At 28.0% G+C, this 22650-nt stretch overlaps 1 protein-coding gene across 4 annotated transcripts; it reads right to left on the minus strand.

Annotated features, from left to right (window-relative positions):
• Positions 1-1309: 1309 nt before the first annotated feature.
• On the minus strand, positions 1310-20776 carry LOC105836368. 4 transcript variants are annotated; one of them, XM_036289536.1, is made up of 7 exons: positions 20693-20776; positions 20465-20578; positions 18844-19078; positions 18583-18685; positions 16458-16722; positions 3950-4103; positions 1310-1849 (listed from the first exon to the last, which is right to left on the minus strand). In XM_036289536.1, the coding sequence occupies exons 3-7, from the start codon at positions 19076-19078 to the stop codon at positions 1656-1658; spliced, it is 951 nt and encodes a 316-aa protein (XP_036145429.1). In that variant the 5' UTR covers positions 20465-20578; positions 20693-20776; the 3' UTR covers positions 1310-1655. The 4 variants fall into 4 exon arrangements, with proteins under 4 accessions (XP_036145429.1, XP_036145428.1, XP_036145430.1 ...); XM_036289535.1 differs by lacking the exon at positions 20693-20776 and having other exon boundaries at positions 1310-1571; positions 1654-1849; positions 20465-20686; XM_036289537.1 differs by lacking the exon at positions 20693-20776 and having other exon boundaries at positions 16470-16722; positions 20465-20686.
• Between the last annotated feature and the right edge of the window lie 1874 nt (positions 20777-22650).

Consider the following 22650-nt stretch of genomic DNA (forward strand, 5'->3'; position numbering starts at 1 on the left):
CACTGACGCATTACAAAAATTCTTCTGAGATATTTGGGAACGTTGTAAATACATAGGAATAATGCCGTAACTACAAAATTATATGAATAAAGTATTGAAATTGTACACGGAACACTGTTCTTTTTCCCTTTTAACATACCGATGACTTTCGACGTGTGAAGCTGAACTATTTTCCAAATCTACATGAATTCGTGATATTACTAAAAACGGAGATTTTGTAAAGATGAATTGAAGATTTGTACTTACATATACATACTAAAAAAATTAATTTTAAGATATTAAAATATTTTATTTTTGTTTTTTAAAAAATGCTTCATAATAATTAAAATAAATAAAATAAATACTTAAAAATACCTCTATTCAGATTTAAAACACTAATGGAAATGTCCATTCACACTAATGGAGATTAACTTTAATTTTAATTTAATTTACTTTCTATTTCTTCCAATTCTTTGAACTAAAAGTATAAGAAAAAAATTAAATCAAGATTAAAGTTAATCTATTAATAGAAATGGGTATAATACATTTAAAGCTAAAATCTTTAACAGCTTTAAACATTTTTTAATCTAAACACTATTTAAAATTATTATATTTTTTAAGTATTTACAAAACTGCAGAGAAATAAAACGTTTTTATATTTTAAAATTAAATATTTCTCTTTTGAATATACAAAAAGAACAGATGTAAACAGCATTCACTTTCAAATAAATTTATTATTTATATACTCATAAAAAAAGTGTTTAATTTAAGATAATAAGAAATATTAATTAATTTTTAAATATCAATGTTAAGCTTAAACATTAAAACGTTTATTTTTTGTTTTCGTTTTTTAAATATCTAAAAATGTATAAAATATAATTAAAAAATTATCTTTATTTTTAAAACATGTATTAGTCAAATAATTAACTTATTAGAAATGTAGTTTTAAATTATTTAAACTTAAAACATTAAAAGACTTTATTTTAGACTGAAACACTTTTTATTATTAAACATTAATTTTGAAAAAGATGTTTTAAATTATAAACATTTAAAATACTGTGAAGTATTTAAAAGATGGAGAAAAGAAATATATAAATATTTTTATATCTTAAAATTAAAAACTTTCTTATGAGTATATTTTGGAAATACATTTAAAAAAGAAATATTTAACTTTAAGATATTATAATGTTTTGTAAAAATTAAATTTTAAAATAAAGTTTTAAGTATATAAAAAACAGAGGCAGAAATAAAACATTTCAATATCTTAAAATTAAATACTTCTTTTTTAGTATGATGGGACGGACAAACAGAAGTAAACGGAGATAAAAACTATCTTTTGCTATGCATTGTTTTATTTCGTAAGATGCAAATGTAACGTATATTATTTATTCTATTAAGTCTACGATCTACCATTCTACACAATCACAATCACAATATCGTCATATCAATCAATAAAAAAGAAGTTATTTCTCACGATTATATCGTTTCTTTTTTTACTTGGCGGTCAGCATGTGCTTACAATGACTAGATACGATGATATTAACGAGGATGTAGAAGGTGCACGACGTAACTCGAGCTTATCAGGCGGAATCCTGAAAGAAATGTATGACAAGAAAGAGAAGATATATATATATATATATATATATATATATATATATATTTATATATGAGCACGTTTATATGGTAGGTATGTAAGTGGACGATGTGATGCTGCTTCTCAACAATGTGTCCGAGGTGTGCTGCGTGCTGGAGCCCTTGCGAGATGCGCGTTTATGCGGATGAAGATTCAACGGGGGTAGATTCGGATGCTCAATTCTCGTCGGAGAACTTACGTGTGGACGAAGGGTTCCTCTCTGAATCGTAAGTATTCCTACAATCACATAAGATTCATCATTAATCTCGACAAAGGTAACGTAGTGCGTCTCTGAACTGACTTTGCTTTTTCTACATAAAAGTTTACATTACGTTTTTATATGTTCGCATAAAGCGGAACTTCTACACTCAGAAAAAAATGTTCAATTTTAAAATATTAAAATGTTTTATTTCTGTCTATAGTTTTTGAAATTTAAATACAGTTTAATTTTAAGCGGTGTTTAGATTTAAAATAATAAAACGCTTAAAACTGTAATAGTTTTAAACATTTTAGGTATTTTTATACCAATAAAGATTAATTTTGGTTTAATTTACTATTTATCATTTACTAATTTTTAAAACTAAAAAAAGATTAAAGATAAGTTGAAGTAAAATTAAAATTAATCTACATTAGTGGAAATAAGTTAGTGTTTGAAAGTCAAACACTGTTAAAAAAAACATTGAAAAAATAGTATTAAAAAAACGAAGAAAGAAATAAAACAGTTTAATGTCTTAATTAAACAATTCAGTTACAATTATGATGTCAATTAAAGGAATAACATTTTTCATGAAAAAAATACGTTTTAGGAAAACTGATTGTATATTTTTAAGGAATTTCTCTAGTTTTTTACATAATATAAAAATTTAATTAAATTTTGAAAATAGTTTATGATTAATACATAGATAATTCTGAATTCTTTCAAATTTTTTAGCCGATTTTCTTTAAATATAACTTAAAATATAACTTTTTAAAATAGTATTTTATGGAAAAAAGACTAGTAACTTAATCGCAAATAAAATATAAAAATTTTGAAAAATTACATTCATAAGAAAGAATGGTGTTTAAAGAACATTTTGAAATTAAAAAAGTGAAGTTTCGTCGTATGTTTATGTAAGAATACAAAACGTCTATAAATTGTGTGTGTAAGTGTGTGGACACACACAATATTCTTTAAATACGAAATCATAATAGTGAAAATGCAACATTTCTTATTACTAGTATATATTTAAATCTTTTAAATGTATAATAATAATAATAATAATAAACGATTATTTTGTAATTTTTTAGTATGTGTTATTACTATAAACAAAATATTTTTAAATAATAAATTATCGTTTTTATTGCTTAAATCTTCCTTATTATATATTTTTAGCAATACCAAAAACTTCTTTAATAAAAAAAATATATTAAAAAATTATGTAATTTTTCTCCATTTTTTTTCAAATTGAAGAACTTCCATAATAATATATTATGTAACAAGGTTGCAAAGTCGGCCTTTTATGCACGAGTGTACAAAAGGCCGTTACGTTCGTGTGGCATACTTTATTTTTTGTTACCCGTGCGTCAATGTATGGTCCCTTGAGTGTTTTGGGTTCTCGCAATTTGACAAGTCAAGGTTAATAAATTCACGAAAGTGACGAAATAATCAAAAGAGCTGCAAAAGTTGTGCTGAAAACCCAGATAGCCAAGCGAGATTAAGCATATCGGGCAAATTAATGCACTGCATGTATGTTGTGAACTTGCCCACAATTTGCTGTCATTGTAATTTAACATGGAACGAAGTTAACATCAGGAGAGCAAATAACCTTCTTGAGTTTATAAAATTATAAATGCATGCATGTTGACAACCAAGGCTGCCAGTTTTGATGCTCTGCCACCTAGTCGGTGTGACGCAAAGCTGTAGTGGTGGCAACACACACGGAAGAAACTGTGTACGTGTGCTGCTCGGCGCTCACATGTACACGGCTTCTTCCGTGTGTGTTGCCACCACTACAGGTTTGCGTCACACCGACTAGGTGGCAGAGCATCAAAACTGGCAGCCTTGTTGACAACTTGCCGTCAGTTTGTTGAATTCTAATGTAGAATTTTATATGATATCAGAACAACAGACAGTTTGAGGAAACACCTTGGCTTTAGTCTGATAAAATTAATTGGGAATAAGTGACAGCAAAATAACAACACGTTGCCTTTATTTGGCTATCTGGGAAGTTTTTTGTTTAGAAGACAAAAATTTTTAGAATATTAAAGTACTGAAATCCGCGAAAAAGTGACACAAAAGGAATCACTTTCGACACACATGTAACAAAAAATTAATTGTATCGGTTAAGGCTGTCTTACCGGATTCATTCGGTTCCAGAACGTCATTGAGCTGATAATATTCAGTTTTAATAGATAATGGTTCTTCGTAATCTACGAAAGCAGTGTTATCAAATGCTTTGTCATCCTTTGGACGATTTTGCACCGGGGAAATAACTGGTGGATCGGCATATGTCTAGAAAATCATTAGTTTATATATTTATACATATTCTGTACGAAAGATTAACTTCATTATTTTAATTTAGATCTGTTAAATATCTGGCAAACAAATTTGAGCCATTTTCTACGTGTAAAAATAAAAACAAGTTAAATATTCGACCAACGAAAATATCAAGGGAGAGGATCTTATAGATGTTTTTAAGCAACAATATCTAGCTGGTAGTAACTATAAAATCAAGATTGACAAAGCGTCGGCGCGTAGTTCATATAAATTGGCTATCAAATTATTCCTAGAAATTATTATTCAGCATCAAAATTTGCTGCAGACCGATGTAGACATTTTTATCGTTATTTTTAGGTTTAGAAACAAAAATTTTTAGCTAGTAATTTTTGAACAATAAGAAAACAAAGAGATTTTATCTGTAAAGAAATTTAATGATATAAGTAGAAAGTGCACTATTAAAAACTTAGTTTTTAAATAGCAAGCAGATAATAAGTTTTATTCTTCGATTATATGGAAAAAAATAGTTTTGCTGAAAGGTATATTATAGTTTTAAAGATTTACCTGGATAGATCTCAAAATGATTTTGTTAAATTCTCAAAATAATAAAAAAATACTGAAACACATGATAATCAATATAATGTAGAAAATTTTACATTCTAACAACTAACTAGAGCTATATAACTTAGATGATTTAACAAAATTACTTTTACACAATAAAAAAATTTGTGTTAAGTTTAACAGATGTCGCATGTCCCAAACGGTCCACAGAAATTTTTTTGTTAATTCAACATATTAGGCATATATTAAATAGTAACATAAATAATATAATATATTTTAACATAAAAATAAATGTAAATTTTATAATTTGACATAATCTTTATGTAACAATTTAATGAAAAAATTATGTTAACGTAACACATGTAACATGTAACTTTAACACTATTATAATATTAATGTAACACGTATCAAAAGATTACGTCGAGAAATAATAGTCGTTTTTATATTATAAAATTAACTCAACTTTTTTTTCAATTTTAACAGACAAATTCTGTCACTGATAACAAGAAACATATTTATTGTGTAAAATTAAATATACGTGCACATTGTGTTACTTTTACTTTTTTTTCAGTTATCTAATAATTTAACACTTCGCTTGAATTAACATAACAGAAATATGTTAAAGTAACGGGGAGGTCTCATTTGCCTACATTCTCAGTTGCCTACAGCTTTGTTTGCACACAAATTTTGCAAAGGTGCCCGATTGTTTACATCTCGATTGCCTACAGCTTCGTTTGCACACACAAAAATAATTAAGATACAAAAGTACGATTGCACACATGACATTATTTCGCTCATACGCATTGCACACATAATATTAATACGTTCATACACATTGCACACATGATATTAATACGTTCATTCACATTGCACACATGATATTATTACGCTCATACACATTGCACATATGACATTATTGCGCATATGCACATTGCACATATGATATCATTGCGCTCATGCATTTTAGCAAGAGCAAGGGAGTGAATCCCAGATGCGCAGTGTAAAACAGACATCATCAATTAAGTTCTATAAATTTACCCTAACATTAACTAAAGTAATAATCTGATTGAAACGACGTCTATGCTTGCACTGTACCACATGGGTTTGCGATTTTCCATGCAAAACAAGGTCTACTTACTTTTTTTTATTTTTAATCTACTTTTATTTTTATTTTTAATATGGTATATCTCCAAAACTAAAGCAGTTAACTCTATAAGATCTATACAATTTTTTGTTCGGCATAAAAAATTATCAGATATCATCGTCAAATCAAGGCGCCCAAGTTATTGGAATCGTGCCTCCACCCACATAGAAACGAAACCTCCAATGGACGTCCACTGGACGTCTGTCATGGAAGTTTGAAACTTCAAGTGGACGTCCATTGGACATCCACTACAGAGCCATTGGAAATCTATAGTTCCGCATTGCGTACGTCCATTGGATCTCCATTGGACGTTGTCAAGGATGTCTACTGGACCTTGTATGGATCGTTGTTGGAGGCCTTATGGAGCCTCGATGGACATCTGACGGATGTTTCGTGGATCATTACGTATAAAAAAATGTAAAAGTGCCTTTATTCAAGAATATTTTTTATTTTGAAAAGTTTTTATTTTGTCTTCTCATTTTTATCAATCTTTTTTACAGACTGATATAGTTCATCAGTCTTGTACTGTATGTCAATGGCAAAATCTTACTTCCTTCTGCGCTCTTGACGAACCCCTTTTATTCACCTAAAAAGTGCATTTTATTCACAAGAAACACACGCCACATAGCGGTGGGTAGTGAAGGTTTTACAGAGTCTTGGTAGATGATTGATGGACGTTTTGTGGATCATTAATAAAGGAGCCTCGATTCCACGAAACGTCTGTCAGTCGTCATCAAGGCTCCATGAACTCTCTACCAATGATCCATGAAACATCCATCAGTCGTCCATAAAGACTCCGTCAAACCTCCATTAATTATCCACGTAACGTATAATGGATATCTTTTAAAATGTTTGATAGAAATTTATTATAGAGGTAAGATGGATCATCTATCTGACTGCTACCACGGAAGTATATATTCCATAGAACTATGGAAGTGTAGTGGATCTAATGGACGTCTATCTAATTTCTGTAATGGAAATAAACATTCAATAAAGCCATGGAAGTTTACTGGATTTCTGATGAACGTTCATCAGACTTCCATCATGGAAGTGAAGATCCAATGGAGCCATGGAAGTTAATTGGATCTCCAATGAACGTCTATCTGACTTCCACCATAGACATGGACGTCCCATGGATCTATGGAGGTTTAGTGGACGTCCATTGGACATCCACTGGATGCCAATTTCTATGTGGGCAGAGTATATGATCGCAATGACATTATGTGTGCAATGTGCATAATGCGCAATAATGTCATGTGTGCAATGTGTATGAGCGTAATAATATCATGTGTGTAATGTGTATGTGCGCAATAATGTCATGTGTGCAATGTGTATAAACGTATTAATATCATGTGTGCAACGTGTATAAGCGAAATAATATTATGTGTGCAATCGTACTTTTGAACTTTAATTATTTTCGTGTGTGCAAACGAAGCTGTAGGCAACTGGGAATGTAGGCAACTGAAACCTACTCAAAGTAACAAGCAAATGTGTTAAATTTTAATATAAAAATTTTAACAAGAACCGATTTTAACATAAATACAAAATGTTTTTTACTGTGTAGATACTCTGTATTTATACACCACACACACACGCACACAAATAAATTTTTAGATATTTTAAAAAATTATTCTTTGCGTGTAATTGTATTTATAATAACTTTTTTTCTATTTTAATTTCATTAATTTCACTTTTCATCGATCTATAACTTCAGAATCAATGACAAAAGTTTTCCTTTAAAATTGCAATTTTAATTTATATTATCCGACATTTTTATCAAAATAATTAAAAAGTTTTAGTTACCTTTGATAAAAAGAAATAACAATAAAGATAATACTAAAACTATAGGACAACAAAAACAACATTAAAAAAAACGTTTAATTTAAGATATATATGGACATAATTTTTCTATTTTTATTTTTCAGTTACGTAGACTAATAAAAAAATGATTGTGGCAACAATGACTTCACTATAATTTATAGTTAATTTTGGACCTAACCTTATTTTTATAATTATTTCAACTATCCATTTTTATATTTATTGCATCTAAATTATAGTTTGTTTAACTTTTTATTATAGTCCGCAGGATCATAATATTTGTCTACGCAATTCATAATATGGTTGCTATTAATCAAAACGGAGATTTTAATATAGTAAGTTGTATAAAATATTGTAATAATAACCATAAATAAACGTTCGAAGAACTATGTATAATAGTAGTAAAACATACTATATTCATAGTAATATTTTACAAGAAAGGTCAATAAATCAGCTGATTCAAAATAACATAAGTGTTTGTACTTTATTAAAAAGACATAAATGAGTAAAAGTAAACTTGTCTAATAGAAATTATACAAAATAAATCAATTACTCTCAGAATATTACGTTTCGACTAGTACAAAGTCCTCTTCAAAATAAATAACTAGTGAAAAAATATTAACAATAATAAAATCTAAATAAACGAACATTACACGGTTAAGACAAAATCATAAAATCGTAAGTTACAACGTGATAAAACAATGTAGTTTTGCCGTCTTAACCGCCGCAAATCAAATATATAAAAAGTCAACGGATAAAAACATAATAGTATCAAGAGGCACGGTAGTGCCTCGCGCCAAGTGTACGCGTGCGAGGCACTGCCATGCCTCTACTTATTCCAGTAGAGAATTCCAGTCGAGCAGACGCCGTTTGCGAGATTCCGTAGATTATCGGATCTCAGTAACGGCTGAATCGATTGATTTCTAAATAAACTTAATGGATAGCTTGCATCCGATTTATATAACAAAAGTGTTTTTATTTTTCCGCTAGGTGACTTGCGAGCGAAGATATCGCGATTTAAAGTTTCGCATCAAGAGTAAAATTTCTAAGAAACGTCGTCGTCATCATTATTGTCGTCGCCCGGGACAGATGGTGGGGATTTGTACTTTTGCTTTTTGCGCGATAGATAGTTACGAATGTGACAAGGGCAAAAGAATTGACAAAAAGTACATGTTTGTGTTCACGGAAGAACAGAACGAGAAATTACGTGTCTCCCACAAAACAATTTGATATACAATATATATTATGTACATACATTTATGTATACTGTATATACTATGTATATGGTTCTGTATTACACCGTACATCCATTGCATATTAAATATATATGCAAATGTTACAAGGAAAATATCCATTGCAGATTGGAAGTATACAATACACATGTATACGATTTGTATATACATCATGCATGTCTATTTATCATTTGTTGCACATACATAACATGAACATAGAATGTACATAATACATGCGTAATATTATACATATGTGCACAGTATATATATAACATGTACAGTGTTGGGTAAGATACTTTTAAAATGTATCTCGATACAAATACAGATACTTATAAAAAAATGTATCTAGATACAGATACAAATACACAAATCAAAATGTATATAGATACAGATACTTAGATACTTTAAAAGTATCTCAGATACGTATCAGATACTCTTAAATTATTATAAAATAAAAAAATCTGAAAAATTTAAATGTTTGTGCGCAACACAAAAAGCGCATTATAAAATAAATAATTACATTTTTGTGTTCCGCATAAATACCTGTCGCTGAACTCTTACTGTCTTTTCCGAATTTTTTATTTGTTTGTTGAGTTGTTGAGTAAACTTGCGTTTCTCGTCTTTTAAATTATATTTTATTGTAATAATAATAATATTAATAATGTATGTAATATGCACAAAATCTAATGATTCTATAGACTAGATAGCAAAGTTATTTTATACATAAGTACTATTTGTGCAAATCTAAATGACGCTATCGACAGTAATAGCAAATCAAAAATGACCTTAAAAAAACATTTTTTTCCCAATAAAGACAAAAAGTACGTGAAAATGTATTTGAAAATGCATCTGAAAATGTATCTGAAAAGCAGTTCAGCTACTGTGTTTTGTATCTAGATACAGATACAAATACTCTAATTCAAATGTATCTCAGATACAGGTTCAGATACACAAAATGTATCTCTATACATGTATCTAGATACATGTATAGAGATACTACCCAACACTGAACATGTACATAGAATATACATGATACAAATTTGAGGGAGATTGTTGCGTGCGGTATCGTACTTGAGGCACGGTAACTAATAAAAATGAGATACGAGATCTGATTTTGGAGTTGCAAGTGACCTTATATATGCAAGAGAGTATCACTTGACTCCGGAGAAAGGACTAAGTTGCATCGCCTAGCGATGATTGCGAGAATTACTCCTTGCGCGTGGGCGTCCAAGTTCACGTTATAGAGGAAAAATATTTTGCATATGTACATACATTTAACATTGTACGCTGTATATACATACTAAGTACATTAATGAATATACACATTATATACCATTTGTATATACAATGTACAATGTTAAATGTATATACATCTCATATACATAATACGAATATACATTATGGTAGATAATATGTATATCCATTAATGTATTTGAAATGTATATAGAGCGTACAATGTTAAATGTATATACATCTCATATACATAACTCGAATATGCATTATGGTATATAATATGTATATCCATTAATGTATTTGAAATGTATATACAGCATACAATGTTAAATGTATATACATCTTATATATATGATTCGAATATACATTATGATATATAATATGTATATCCATTAATGTATTTGGTATGTATATACAGCGTACAACAATGTTAAATGTATATACATATTATACACACGATTAGAATATACATTATCCGAATCATGTATATAATATGTACATTCATTTAACATTGTACGCTCTAATCTCTATATACATTTCAAATATGTACATTAATGGATATACATATTATATATCATAATGTATATTTAAATCATGTATATGAGATGTATATACATTTAACATTGTATGCTGTATATACATTTCAAATACATTAATGGATATACATATTATATACCATAATATATATTCGAATCATGTATATAAGATGTATATACATTTAACATTGTACGCTGTATATACATTTCAAATACATTAATGGATATACACGTTACACATCATAATGTATATTCGAATCATATATATGAGATGCATATACATTTAACATACAAGATATTTTTTTCACATTATGAAAAAAGAATGCATATACATAGAATGTCCGATGTTATGTGGGCTTGATTGGCGGTCGAGTCCGCCTGTCGAGGTAATTAATCCACGGCGAGTTTCACGACGGTGATGTGACAGTTCGAGATTAGTAACGTGTTGACGTGCGCGAGACTAGTGGCGAGTTTTTAGTTTTATCCATAATTTGCATATTACATCGTGGATTACATTGTGAAGGAAAATATGGCTGTGCCCAACTTGAAGAATTTAATATAACTACGCGTTGTATAATCAGATAAGTTACACAAAATTTTCATTTTTTGTATGAAATAAGTATTATGAGATAAGATTAATACTTTGTGTTGTATTTTATTTTTAGTTATTTTGAAAGGAGAGGAAGAAACACTTTATTGAAAATTAAAGTAAAAGAAGAATAGATATAAGAAAAGAGTGAACGATGAGGAGAGAAATATAATTAATCTCAGTGCTTGGAATTTACAGAGTGCTCGACAGAATATGATGTGGACCTTGAAGGTATGAAATAACGTAATTTTTTCCCAAATAATGATAGGATGAAGTTAATGATAGGATAAAGGTTTATATTTTGTGTCAGGAAGTATTTGTAGTCATAATTTTATTCTAAAAAATACTAGTGTGTGGCTCTCAAATTAAGATATTGTACAATCTTTTTTTTAGATTATTGAAATGGGTAAAAAGTGTAAAATCTTGTCTAAAATAACAAAATTACAACAAAGTTACAGATTATAAAGTCACCCAGCTGGACTGCCGTTGACATGGTCACAGGCTATAATATCAAAGATATGTTTATATGGATGCCAAGGATCATCTCTATCTCTTATTAGTCTATTTAGTAACTGCTATGGATTCTATGCGAGTCGAATATGGATAAGGCACAGAAATATATCAATAAGGTTCTTAGTTCAATCAAAACCAAAAAGTAAATATTTCAATACTTTGTTGTTCTCAAAACAATTTATTCTAATTAATACAATTTTTTAAATACATTTGCAAAGATCATATTCAACATTTTTAACCATTCAACTTTTATTTGTATTTTTGATCCTCTAGCTTATTTTGTTGTAAATTTTAAATTAATAAGGCATAAGACGAAAGACTACAAAATGATCACGAGTCAATTTTTCAAATATGGAACGACACGTCATATTTTACTTTTCATTCTCTTTGCATTAATGTAGCATTATATTTAATTATATTTATTGTGATTTTACAGTTAAATTTGTAATTAAATTGTAATTGTACATTTATAATTATATTTATTGTTCTTTTACAGTTATTGATAATAAATCTATTCTGCCGTGTTTTAATTAATGCTTTTAGAACATATAATCATGTGTTGATTGTAATAGGAAACTAAAGGCCATAGATCACATTTACAATTTCTGTAAGAGCCACGCTTTTGTTTCCCATTACAAGCCGGCACATAATTATATGATCCAAGAGTATTAAGTGAAACATGGGCAAAATAGGTTTATTATCAATAACTGTAAAAGGACAATAAACATAACTACAAAACGACAATTGCGATTTAACTATAAACAAAAAATTTTTAATGTATGTGATTTTTGTAAATCTATGAAAAGAATTGTATTATATTGTTGTAGTATATTGTTTTGGGAACAACAAAGTATTTAAATACTAACTTTTTATTTAAATACTTACTATTTAATACTTACTATTAATAGTTTTTTTATTTGACTAAGAACTGTATCGGTAAATTTAGGTGCCTTATCCGTATATTAGGCTTGCATGACAGTTACTAAATACACAGAAAAATTCTACAGCCAAGAAAAATAATTATTTATTTTATTTTATTTTGTTCAAGTAATAGTTTTCTTCAACCAAAAATATTTTTTTAATATTAATTTTCAGGTATGCTTGTCACAAGTATTAGAAAATTTCAGCATTTTTTATTTAAAATAAGAATTTATTCTTGTTTCAAAAATATTATAAAACTTGATTAAAGAAGAATTACGTAGGACTCTGAATAGTAGTATTTGTTTGAAGTGAATATTCTTGTTTGAAGTATTACATATACTAAAATTTAGAATATGTTTTAAGTAAATGTGATACTTGTAACAAATTTACTATAGATTTGCAGATGTAAAAAAACACCAGTTACTTAGAACAAATAATATTTACTTGGAAGTAGTAATTATTTTTCTGTGTGTAGACTAACAAGGGAACGGACAGAACTGTCCCTCACCGATTTTAATGAGCTTTGGATATGTTGTAGAACATAAAAAAATATTCGACCCATATTTTTTTTTATCTGCGTATCTCGACGTTTAGGGGTTGAAACCACCCCTCGAAAATGACGCATTTTTTCGTTTTTTGCGAATATCTTTGAAAATACAAGGTTTATGAAAAAATGTTCTATACGAAAGTTTTATGGCATTTTATATTCTTTACAATAGTATATTTATATTTTTTTAAATTTTAAAATTTTTTAATTTATTCCACCCCCACCCCTTTTTTTTCAACATTTAAAAAATTTTGTAAGGACAAAAATTAAAGAGCATTAAAAGCTGAATCTATCCATATATAATAACATATGGGTTCCATCATTCTCAATTATTAGCAAAACGAGATAGTAATCTCGCGCTATAGATGCCGCGCTAGAAGTAGTGTTGCGTTATTTCTTTAGTCGCGTCACACTCAATAACTGCCTCTTCTGCGTATATTTTTATATTAAAACATAAAAATTAATCTTAATTATATAATACGCAACGTATTACACGATATAAAGCATAAATGCATATATATAACAAAAGTAGCATATATACGTATGTGCCTACGTACATTTTCATTGTTACAAATGCGAATATAAATTAATATAAAGCAAAATATTTTTTAACATTTAAAACTGCAAATACAATATAACGAAATATATAATATCAAGAGAAAAATATAAAACATAAACTGCAATAACTATTTGCATAATTATATTATTTACACTATATGCACGTAGCACGCTCTGATAATAAAGATAATATAAGTATATAAGTATATAATTTAATTTAATTTGAAGTTTGAAAATACATTTATACGGATGTATATATACATTTTGCATACGACACGGACAAATAACTTTAATATCAGTGTTGATAAAGGGACCGGTTGTTTTCGCGCAAGCGTATCACGTGAGGCTTCAGTAAAATATCCATTAGTAATAGGAAGGAGATATTTGATCATACATCTTGCACACGACACCGGCGTATAAATTTAGCAACAGTGATAGACGGATTGGTTATTCTTGCGCAGGCGTGAGGCTTCAATAAAGTATCTATTAGTAATAGGAAGGAAATGTTTGGTCCCCATACAATTTTGCAAAAAATCTTACCAGTATTTATCAAATAAAATACAATATTTATAAATTATTCTATTTAATACGAGAAAATATACATGCGTGTTTAATATGTGAAATGTGTTCACGTTTTTATAAATTTGCAAAAAATTGTATGGGGATCAAATATCTCCTTCCTATTACTAATGGATATTTTACTGAAGCCTCACGTGATGCGCTTGCGCGAAAACAACCGGTCCCTTTATCAACACTGATATTAAAGTTATTTGTCCGTGTCGTATGCAAAATGTATATATACATCCGTATAAATGTATTTTCAAACTTCAAATTAAATTAAATTATATACTTATATACTTATATTATCTTTATTATCAGAGCGTGCTACGTGCATATAGTGTAAATAATATAATTATGCAAATAGTTATTGCAGTTTATGTTTTATATTTTTCTCTTGATATTATATATTTCATTATATTGTATTTGCAGTTTTAAACGTTAAAAAATATTTTGCTTCATATTAATTTATATTCGCATTTGTAACAATGAAAATGTACGTAGGCACATACGTATATATGCTACTTTTGTTATATATATGCACTTATGCTTTATATCGTGTAATACGTTGCGTATTATATAATTAAGATTAATCCATTTTTATGTTTTAATATAAAAATATACGCAGAAGAGGCAGTTATTGAGTGTGACGCGACTAAAGAAATAACGCAACACTACTTCTAGCGCGGCATCTATAGCGCGAGATTACTATCTCGTTTTGCTAATAATTGAGAATGATGGAACCCATATGTTATTATATATGGGTGGATTCAGCTTTTAATGCTCTTTAATTTTTGTCCTTACAAAATTTTTTAAATGTTGAAAAAAGGGGTGGGGGTGGAATAAATTAAAAAATTTTAAAATTTAAAAAAATATAAATATACTATTGTAAAGAATATAAAATGCCATAAAACTTTCGTATAGAACATTTTTTCATAAACCTTGTATTTTCAAAGATATTCGCAAAAAACGAAAAAATGCGTCATTTTCGAGAGGTGGTTTCAACCCCTAAACGTCGAGATACGCAGATAAAAAAAAATATGGGTGTAATATTTTTTTATGTTCTACAACATATCCAAAGCTCATTAAAATCGGTGAGGGACAGTTCTGTCCGTTCCCTTGTTAATACATTGAGTCTAGGACAACCAAAGAACTATTGCAAAAACATAGTAATTTGTTAAGAACAATTGATTGTTTTAGGATCAAACTGTTAGACTGTGAATCATTACGGAGCGTCCCATCACAATAGTTACATGCATAAAATGTAAATAGTTATATTTTTAAGTAATTTTTAAGTAAATTTTTTGTAATTTTTTACCATTTATATGGTAAATTTTAAATGTAATTAAATGTACTTTAATATAGTCACATATACATTGTATGGAAATGGTTACCTTTCCCAAGTTATTATTATTATATAAATAATAAAGTAAATAATATAAATATAGTTAAATTAACTATTATTATGGTTATATTAATTATATAAAAATAATTGATTATCTCTTATTCATTATTTTATATTTTACCATATTTATATTCAAAAGCCGTAAAGTTTATAGTAAAAATTTTTGATAGTTGAAATTATTATAAACATATGGTTATTGTTACTTATATTACAGTGATAATTACTTTAAAAATAATATTTTTTACTATAACTTTTTTATTATGCAATTATAATCGAAATTATCATACATTTTTCTATCAATGTAAAAATGTTTTGATTTTAAATGTTCAAATTTAAAACACTAAAGTATTTGCTATTAAAGATTACAATTTTAAATATTTTATGTCCATTTTCACTAATAAAGATTAACTTTAATCTTGATTTGACTTGCTCTTTATTTTTCTAGTTCTGAGAATTAGAAAAAAATGAAAAATAAATTGAGATAAAAGTTAATTTAAATTAGTAAAAATAGACATTAGTATTTTAAATATAAACGCCGCTTAAGACTAAAACATCTTTAAACGTTTAAAAAACGTAAAAGTAAATGTAAATAAACGAAACATAAACAAAATATTTTACAATGTCTTAAAATTAAACTTTTTTTTAAAAATAAAATAAGCACTTTCAAATGAACAAAAAAGGTACTCACTGGGGAAACTTTTCTAGAATATCTTGCATACGAAACAATTGTAATACAAATGTATTGTTAGATTGCCTTGAGTTTTACATGTTCGGTTGGTGTGGTCGTACAGGAACGTTTGTGGAACTGCCCACCCCCGATGGTTTCATACGTGTGCTCCTCTAAATAGTGCCTTGTCGTCCCGCGTGGAGTAAGGGTGGCCCACATGACTCGACTGTCCTGCATGGTGTCCGCCGCGCAAGGATAGAGCACCGCCTCGTTTTGGAGTCTGCCATTCTTTGTTTGCATGCTGGAGGTCGCATTCGGCATGGAAATCACCCCGCCTTTCCCGTTTCTATTGCTATTAAATTATATGTTTCTTTCATCTCACATTTTTCATAAAAAAAGAGAATGGTATACCAGGGTCTTGAAAGATTAGATTACTCAAATTGCTTCAAGTTTTGTGCTAATGTACTCCGTTATCAAATATTTTTTTTAGCCGATTTTCTATGCTCGTCACACAATTATTATTTTGTCGGCTATTTTCCACGAGTGAGAAATAACCGATCCGCACGAGTTGCACATACTACTTTTTGTTACAAGTGAGATAGAAAATGTGGACGCGAGAAGGGATTCAGGACGGGGGGTTTGCGGAGGACTTCACAAATGAAAAAAAGATTTTATTTCTATATAGTTTTATTTTACGCTATCTTGATATAACGCGATATCTGATCTGATATCCTTGAGTAATACGAATTGATAGATTAGCCAAGATTAGGTTTGCGAAAGGGACAAAGCGTCAGTAATTTTGCGATAGTTGCCGTATGCATGTTACAAGATGGTGCACATGCAAGTATAATAACGAAAGCAAACGTAGGATAAGTGATCAGATGACCGAGTAGAAAAGACGTAAAAATAATACTTTTCTTAATTACTCATGCGATCTATTGAAAGAATGAAAACAATAAAATAACAGCTTACTTGAGAGAAATAACTCGGTAGGAAATTCGGTAGGAAAACTCTAAACGCGAAAAAGTGCACAAAAATAATGACTTTCGACGCATATGTAACAAAAAATATACTAGTAGAGAAGAAGGTGGTAATATGGTCACCCATTTATATTTTATTTAATAACTTCGTTAATAATCAATGTTTTGAGTTGAAATTTTACGATTATATTCATCAAAGTGTTGCTCATTAGATTTTCAATTCAAAGTTATAAAATATTTATTATATTATATATTATTCATAAAAATGTAACGATACTGCATAATGGGCCGAAGAGAAATAGAAGGTCATCACAAAAATAAATGTAGAAAAATTGATTTTGTTTTAAAAGGTCACAGTATTTTGTTAGAAACATATGTATTTATATAAAATAAGTTGTTATATCGCAACAGGTGATTTTTATTCATATCTAATGGAAGTTAAATAAAATTTTAACTTTATATAATGAAACCTTAAATCTAAAGAAACTTATTCATATAAAGGATTTTAAAAAATTAACAGTCTTAAATTAAGCCTTTAGTCGATTTATCGAGGCATTTTGTCGACATAGAGATCTCGAAAGTGACCATATTACTAGCACATTTAGATGGCTATATTGACGATATCCTATATCATTATTCAATTTTGTATAACTGAAAATATATACAATCGAATAAAGAGTTAAATAATAAAAAAGTCAGGTGTACATATACATTTGGGTGATAATGCAGTTAAGTTTAAAAAGAATAAGGAAGTATGTGTAATTAAATGTTAAAATGTACCTTAAAAAATTTTCGAAATTCTTAAAAGAAAAAATGCCTTATAACAAATGTTGACTGTTGTGTTTTGTCATATTAGCATCATTATATAACAATAGGTTACTAAACAAATGATATCGTAAATAATTACTAGAATTCGTCAGCTAATAACAGAGATAATATGGGTGATCATATTATCCGCACTGGTCATATTACCACCTTCTCCTCTAATAGATTAAAATAATAATTTTTTAGTTTAATGATGAATAAAGCAAGATCTTTCAAGCTTTCATTGCTAATATGTTTATTCCATTGTTGCAAATGTAAAAGATGTATAATGTTTATTTTCAATGTCTTCCAAACAATTATAAAAATGTTAAAGATAAGCTATAATTAGTTGTTTGTTTTTTAATCAGTTCGAATTAGATTTACTGGTATATCAATTAAATTCTGCCTACAAAATAAAACATACTTACAATTTGCATTTTAGAAGCAACGTCGCAAGCACTATGCCAATAAAAATGACACCGACGCATGACGATATTAAAATCAAGAGCCACGTATCGTCAAAAACAGTCCCTAAAAAATCACATATATATTTTATATCCAAATTGAACTTAATTTAAACAAAATGTAAAGAAAATTTTACATGGCTCGATGATCTGTAATTACAATATTATCTATAAAACAATATAATAACAAGAATAAATATAATACAAATTAACTTCTTTACTAACCTTGTTGAGGCATTTCTATGTATTGGACTCCCTCGGAGCGACGGTCGCAGAAATGCTTACAGGGACTGTCATTTAAATACGGTGGGAATGGCAGGATGTCAGAGCTCGGATAAAATTCGGAGCCTTGCTGAAGAATGGCCGGGAATGGTGGCGGCGGTATGTGAAGGATGTCAGGGGGCGGTTCGAGTGTACAATAGGCGCAAGTTGAATTCATAATTGTATCCAATGCTCTCATCTATAAATTCGTAAAATAACAACGCTGGATATTATGTTCCGATTTATTATTAAAAAAAATTATATACATACATCCCACATAGCACAGAAAACTTATCATAAATATTTATAAATATTTTACAAATTTATTTTCAAAAAATATTTTTTATAAATTATATAATTATTTTTCATAAACCATTTAGAAATGATACAAAAATTATTATCAACAATATATAGAATATATTTTTAAAATGTACTAAAAAATATTTATGAACTCGAAATATTTTTTATATTCTTTGATAACAATAGTATAAATATTTATTTTAAATATTTTTATAAATATTTATTATAATTTTTTTATACCTGGCAAACTCGGACATAAAAATATGTACAAAATATTTATTATAAATATTTTTCCTTTTTCTGAATATTTTATAAATATTTTATAAATATTTTGTGCTATCTGGGATATATATATCCCAGGCAACACAATGTGCAAAATCGAAAGACATCTTAAAAACGTCTTTTGGACGGCTTTTAGACATCTTTTAAAAATATAACATAAGACGTCTTTAAGATGTCTTACGTCTCAATTTTGGATATTGTATTGCCTGGGATTATAATATATATATATATTTATTTATATATATATAAACAGAAATTTAAATTCCTTCTCGATCATATATCACACATATCTTTTTTTCATATATCCTGTAAATAAATTCATGAACAAATACAAAAAAAAAAACAATCTAAAATATCTAAAAAAATTAAAATGTATTTTTTTAAATTTTTTTATATACGTGTGCATTTTGATTCTTTAAAAAAATAGCCTTGTATTACGTGGCATAATAAACTAAAAACAAAACTTCATCCAAAAGCGACGTTAATAATAACATTTTATTTTTAATAATTTTTTGTAATTTAATAAACATTTATTCATATTTTTAGATTATCTTTAAATCGCTAAAGATTATTAAACCAGTGTACTTAAATTATTAACAGAAATCCTATCATTATTATGAAATTGACAGTTATTAACATCTATTTTTAGAATTATCAAGCAAGTTATTTAATACATCTTTTTGTTCCTTTAGTAAACAAAATATGTAATAAGCAAATGTCTATAATAAAAGTTATTAAAGATAAATGTAATTCTTTCCTAAAATAGTCAATATTATTGTATATTTGTTAAAAGTGTATATTTACATTTAAAATGCATAGGGAGGAGAGAGAGAGAAAAAGAGAGAGAAAGAGAGAGAGAGAGAGAGAGAGAGAGAGAGAGAGAGAGAGAGAGAGATAAGTATAAAATAAAAAATAAAGTATTCATATTGTAAATAAAGTGATTAAACCAAAATGCGTAATAATTTAACACACACATGTATACATATATATATATATATATAACCTTTGAAAGTAACGACAACGTTAAATTTCCAGTCACTCTTTCATTCCGCTTCCTTCACCGTCTTCTCGATTATGTTTCCGTCTCTACACCTTCACACTAAGCATCGATTTCACGCTAAATAAATCAAAAAGTTTAAGTAAATTTGTCCATTTTCCACGCGTTACGAATCGTACTTTGTATGAACACAATTAAGAAGAATATGACCGTGATAAGAAATTTTGCTCTTACCATTGAACACTAGCCCTGTGCGATTCTGATAGGTGAGGGTATCGGACTCGTGCAGAGCGCACGCGCGTTTTTATTGAACGTAAATGACAAAACATAGCCAGTTATAGTAGTGAGCTACACGCGCCCAAATCCTAAATTTCAATGTAAAAACTATTTTATCATATACAAAAAATGTATTGTTCATTTTATCTCTAGATTTAATTACAATGTTAATGTTAATGTCTTTAAAATTAAATCAATTGATAGTAAAAAATGGCTATAGAACCTACCGCAGATGTCAGCGCGTACCAAAAAATCAACAGATAAACTTAGATGGTCATATCCTTTATTAGAATCAGACGTTTCGATCGCTTCCTTTGATCATTCTCAATGATATATCGACAGTCATTTTATAATGATGTGCAGGTTGTTAAAATTAAGCAATGGCAATCAATGATGTGCTTGAACGTGGTAAAGTTGAGAAAATAAAATTCTTGAATTTCTAAACTGAGTCCGCATGTTAGACTAATTTTTGTAAATAATCATAACGAAGTTCAAAGAATAAAATTAAAAAGTGCTGTGATTCCGTGATAACCCAATATGATATGGATCCTATAAATTTTTTCAAGAACTCATATTCACAAAAACAATATATGCCAACGTTCTCACAACGACAGACAAATAAGCACAAAATTTAATTCATTGTCTTATTCAATTAATGTCTTTATTTTTGATATAAAAATATTATGTTACAACTTTTTCGTACGCGATTATTTATACTCATTCAGCACTAGATGTTTTATGAATATACATTTTAAGTTCCAATATCCTAGAACTGAAATGACATTTAAGGAAATCCTAAAGTTGTCTGTTTTAAAATTAACATTATATATACTTTTTTGAATTAACATCCAAAGATGTTCACTCATTAGAGGATAGCTGATTTGGAATACGTGGAACGTTTTAAAACATATATCAATCGCTCGTAGTGTATTATTTATTACCTTTTTTAAAAAAGGTAAAAAAAAGCGCCAAGTGTGCGCGCGCCTAAAAAAACTATTATATTAGGTAAATTGTCTTACTGTCCTATTGTTTTATTGTCTTCTCTACACAAATAATGATATAAAGTAAATGCGCCAATTATAAGAATATTTATACAAAATTTATTTATTATAATTTTTTATTAAAATATTTAACAATAAACGGACTTAATGATCAAATAATTGAATGATTAAAATCAACTAACGGGATTATAGTGAAGCAAAAACTTGGCGTTCCCGGGTGGTTAAAATGCAACAAACCATCAATGTTAAACAATAAAAATATGGAAATTATTTGTAGAAATAAAATAATGAAAAAATGATAACCCATCAAAAATTTTACAAAGAAAATATGTCAAGTACATAAACGCATTCAAAAATAAGACAATACAATTGGACAAGTATATTTGAAAAAAAGACTTAGAAAAATCTTATAAAATCTATTCAAAAATTATTTAAATTATTTGTACAAATAAAATAATAAAAATAATAATGCATCAAAAATTTTACATAAACACATTTAAAAATGGGACGAGATCAATTAGCCAAATATATTTAATAAAAAGACTAAAAAGTCTTATAAAATCTATCAAAAAGTTATTTAAAAAATGGAAATGTTATCAATAATAACAGATAATCAAATAAAACTGATAGATAGTAAAACAAAACCCAAGCTACATTAATCGCATTCTGTATATATACTTATTGATATCAATAACATAGTCTTTTAAATATTGAAAAAATGCGACCCGGGCACGCCAAGTTTTTGCTTCATTATAATCCCGTTAGTTGATTTTAATCATTTAATTATTTGATCATCAAGTCCGTTCATTGTTAAAGGGTTAAACCACTCTAGAGCGTCGAAAAGTAACCTAATTTTAAGAATTTTTTCCGGGAAAACAATGACAAATATGAAAAATATGTTTATGGGTCTTTATT

Source organism: Monomorium pharaonis, chromosome 7 (genome assembly GCF_013373865.1).
Source record: "Monomorium pharaonis isolate MP-MQ-018 chromosome 7, ASM1337386v2, whole genome shotgun sequence".
NCBI lineage: Eukaryota > Metazoa > Arthropoda > Insecta > Hymenoptera > Formicidae > Monomorium > Monomorium pharaonis.

Excerpts from the sequence above, each read along its gene's own strand:
- LOC105836368 (XM_036289536.1), bottom strand. The coding sequence starts at position 19,078 with ATGAGAGCATTGGATACAATTATGAATTCAACTTGCGCCTATTGTACA. Across the intron at positions 18,686-18,843 it reads CATAGAAATGCCTCAACAAG|GGACTGTTTTTGACGATACG; the intron begins GTTAGTAAAGAA and ends GTGATTTTTTAG. Across the intron at positions 4,104-16,457 it reads CCGAACATGTAAAACTCAAG|ACATATGCCGATCCACCAGT; the intron begins GCAATCTAACAA and ends ATGATTTTCTAG.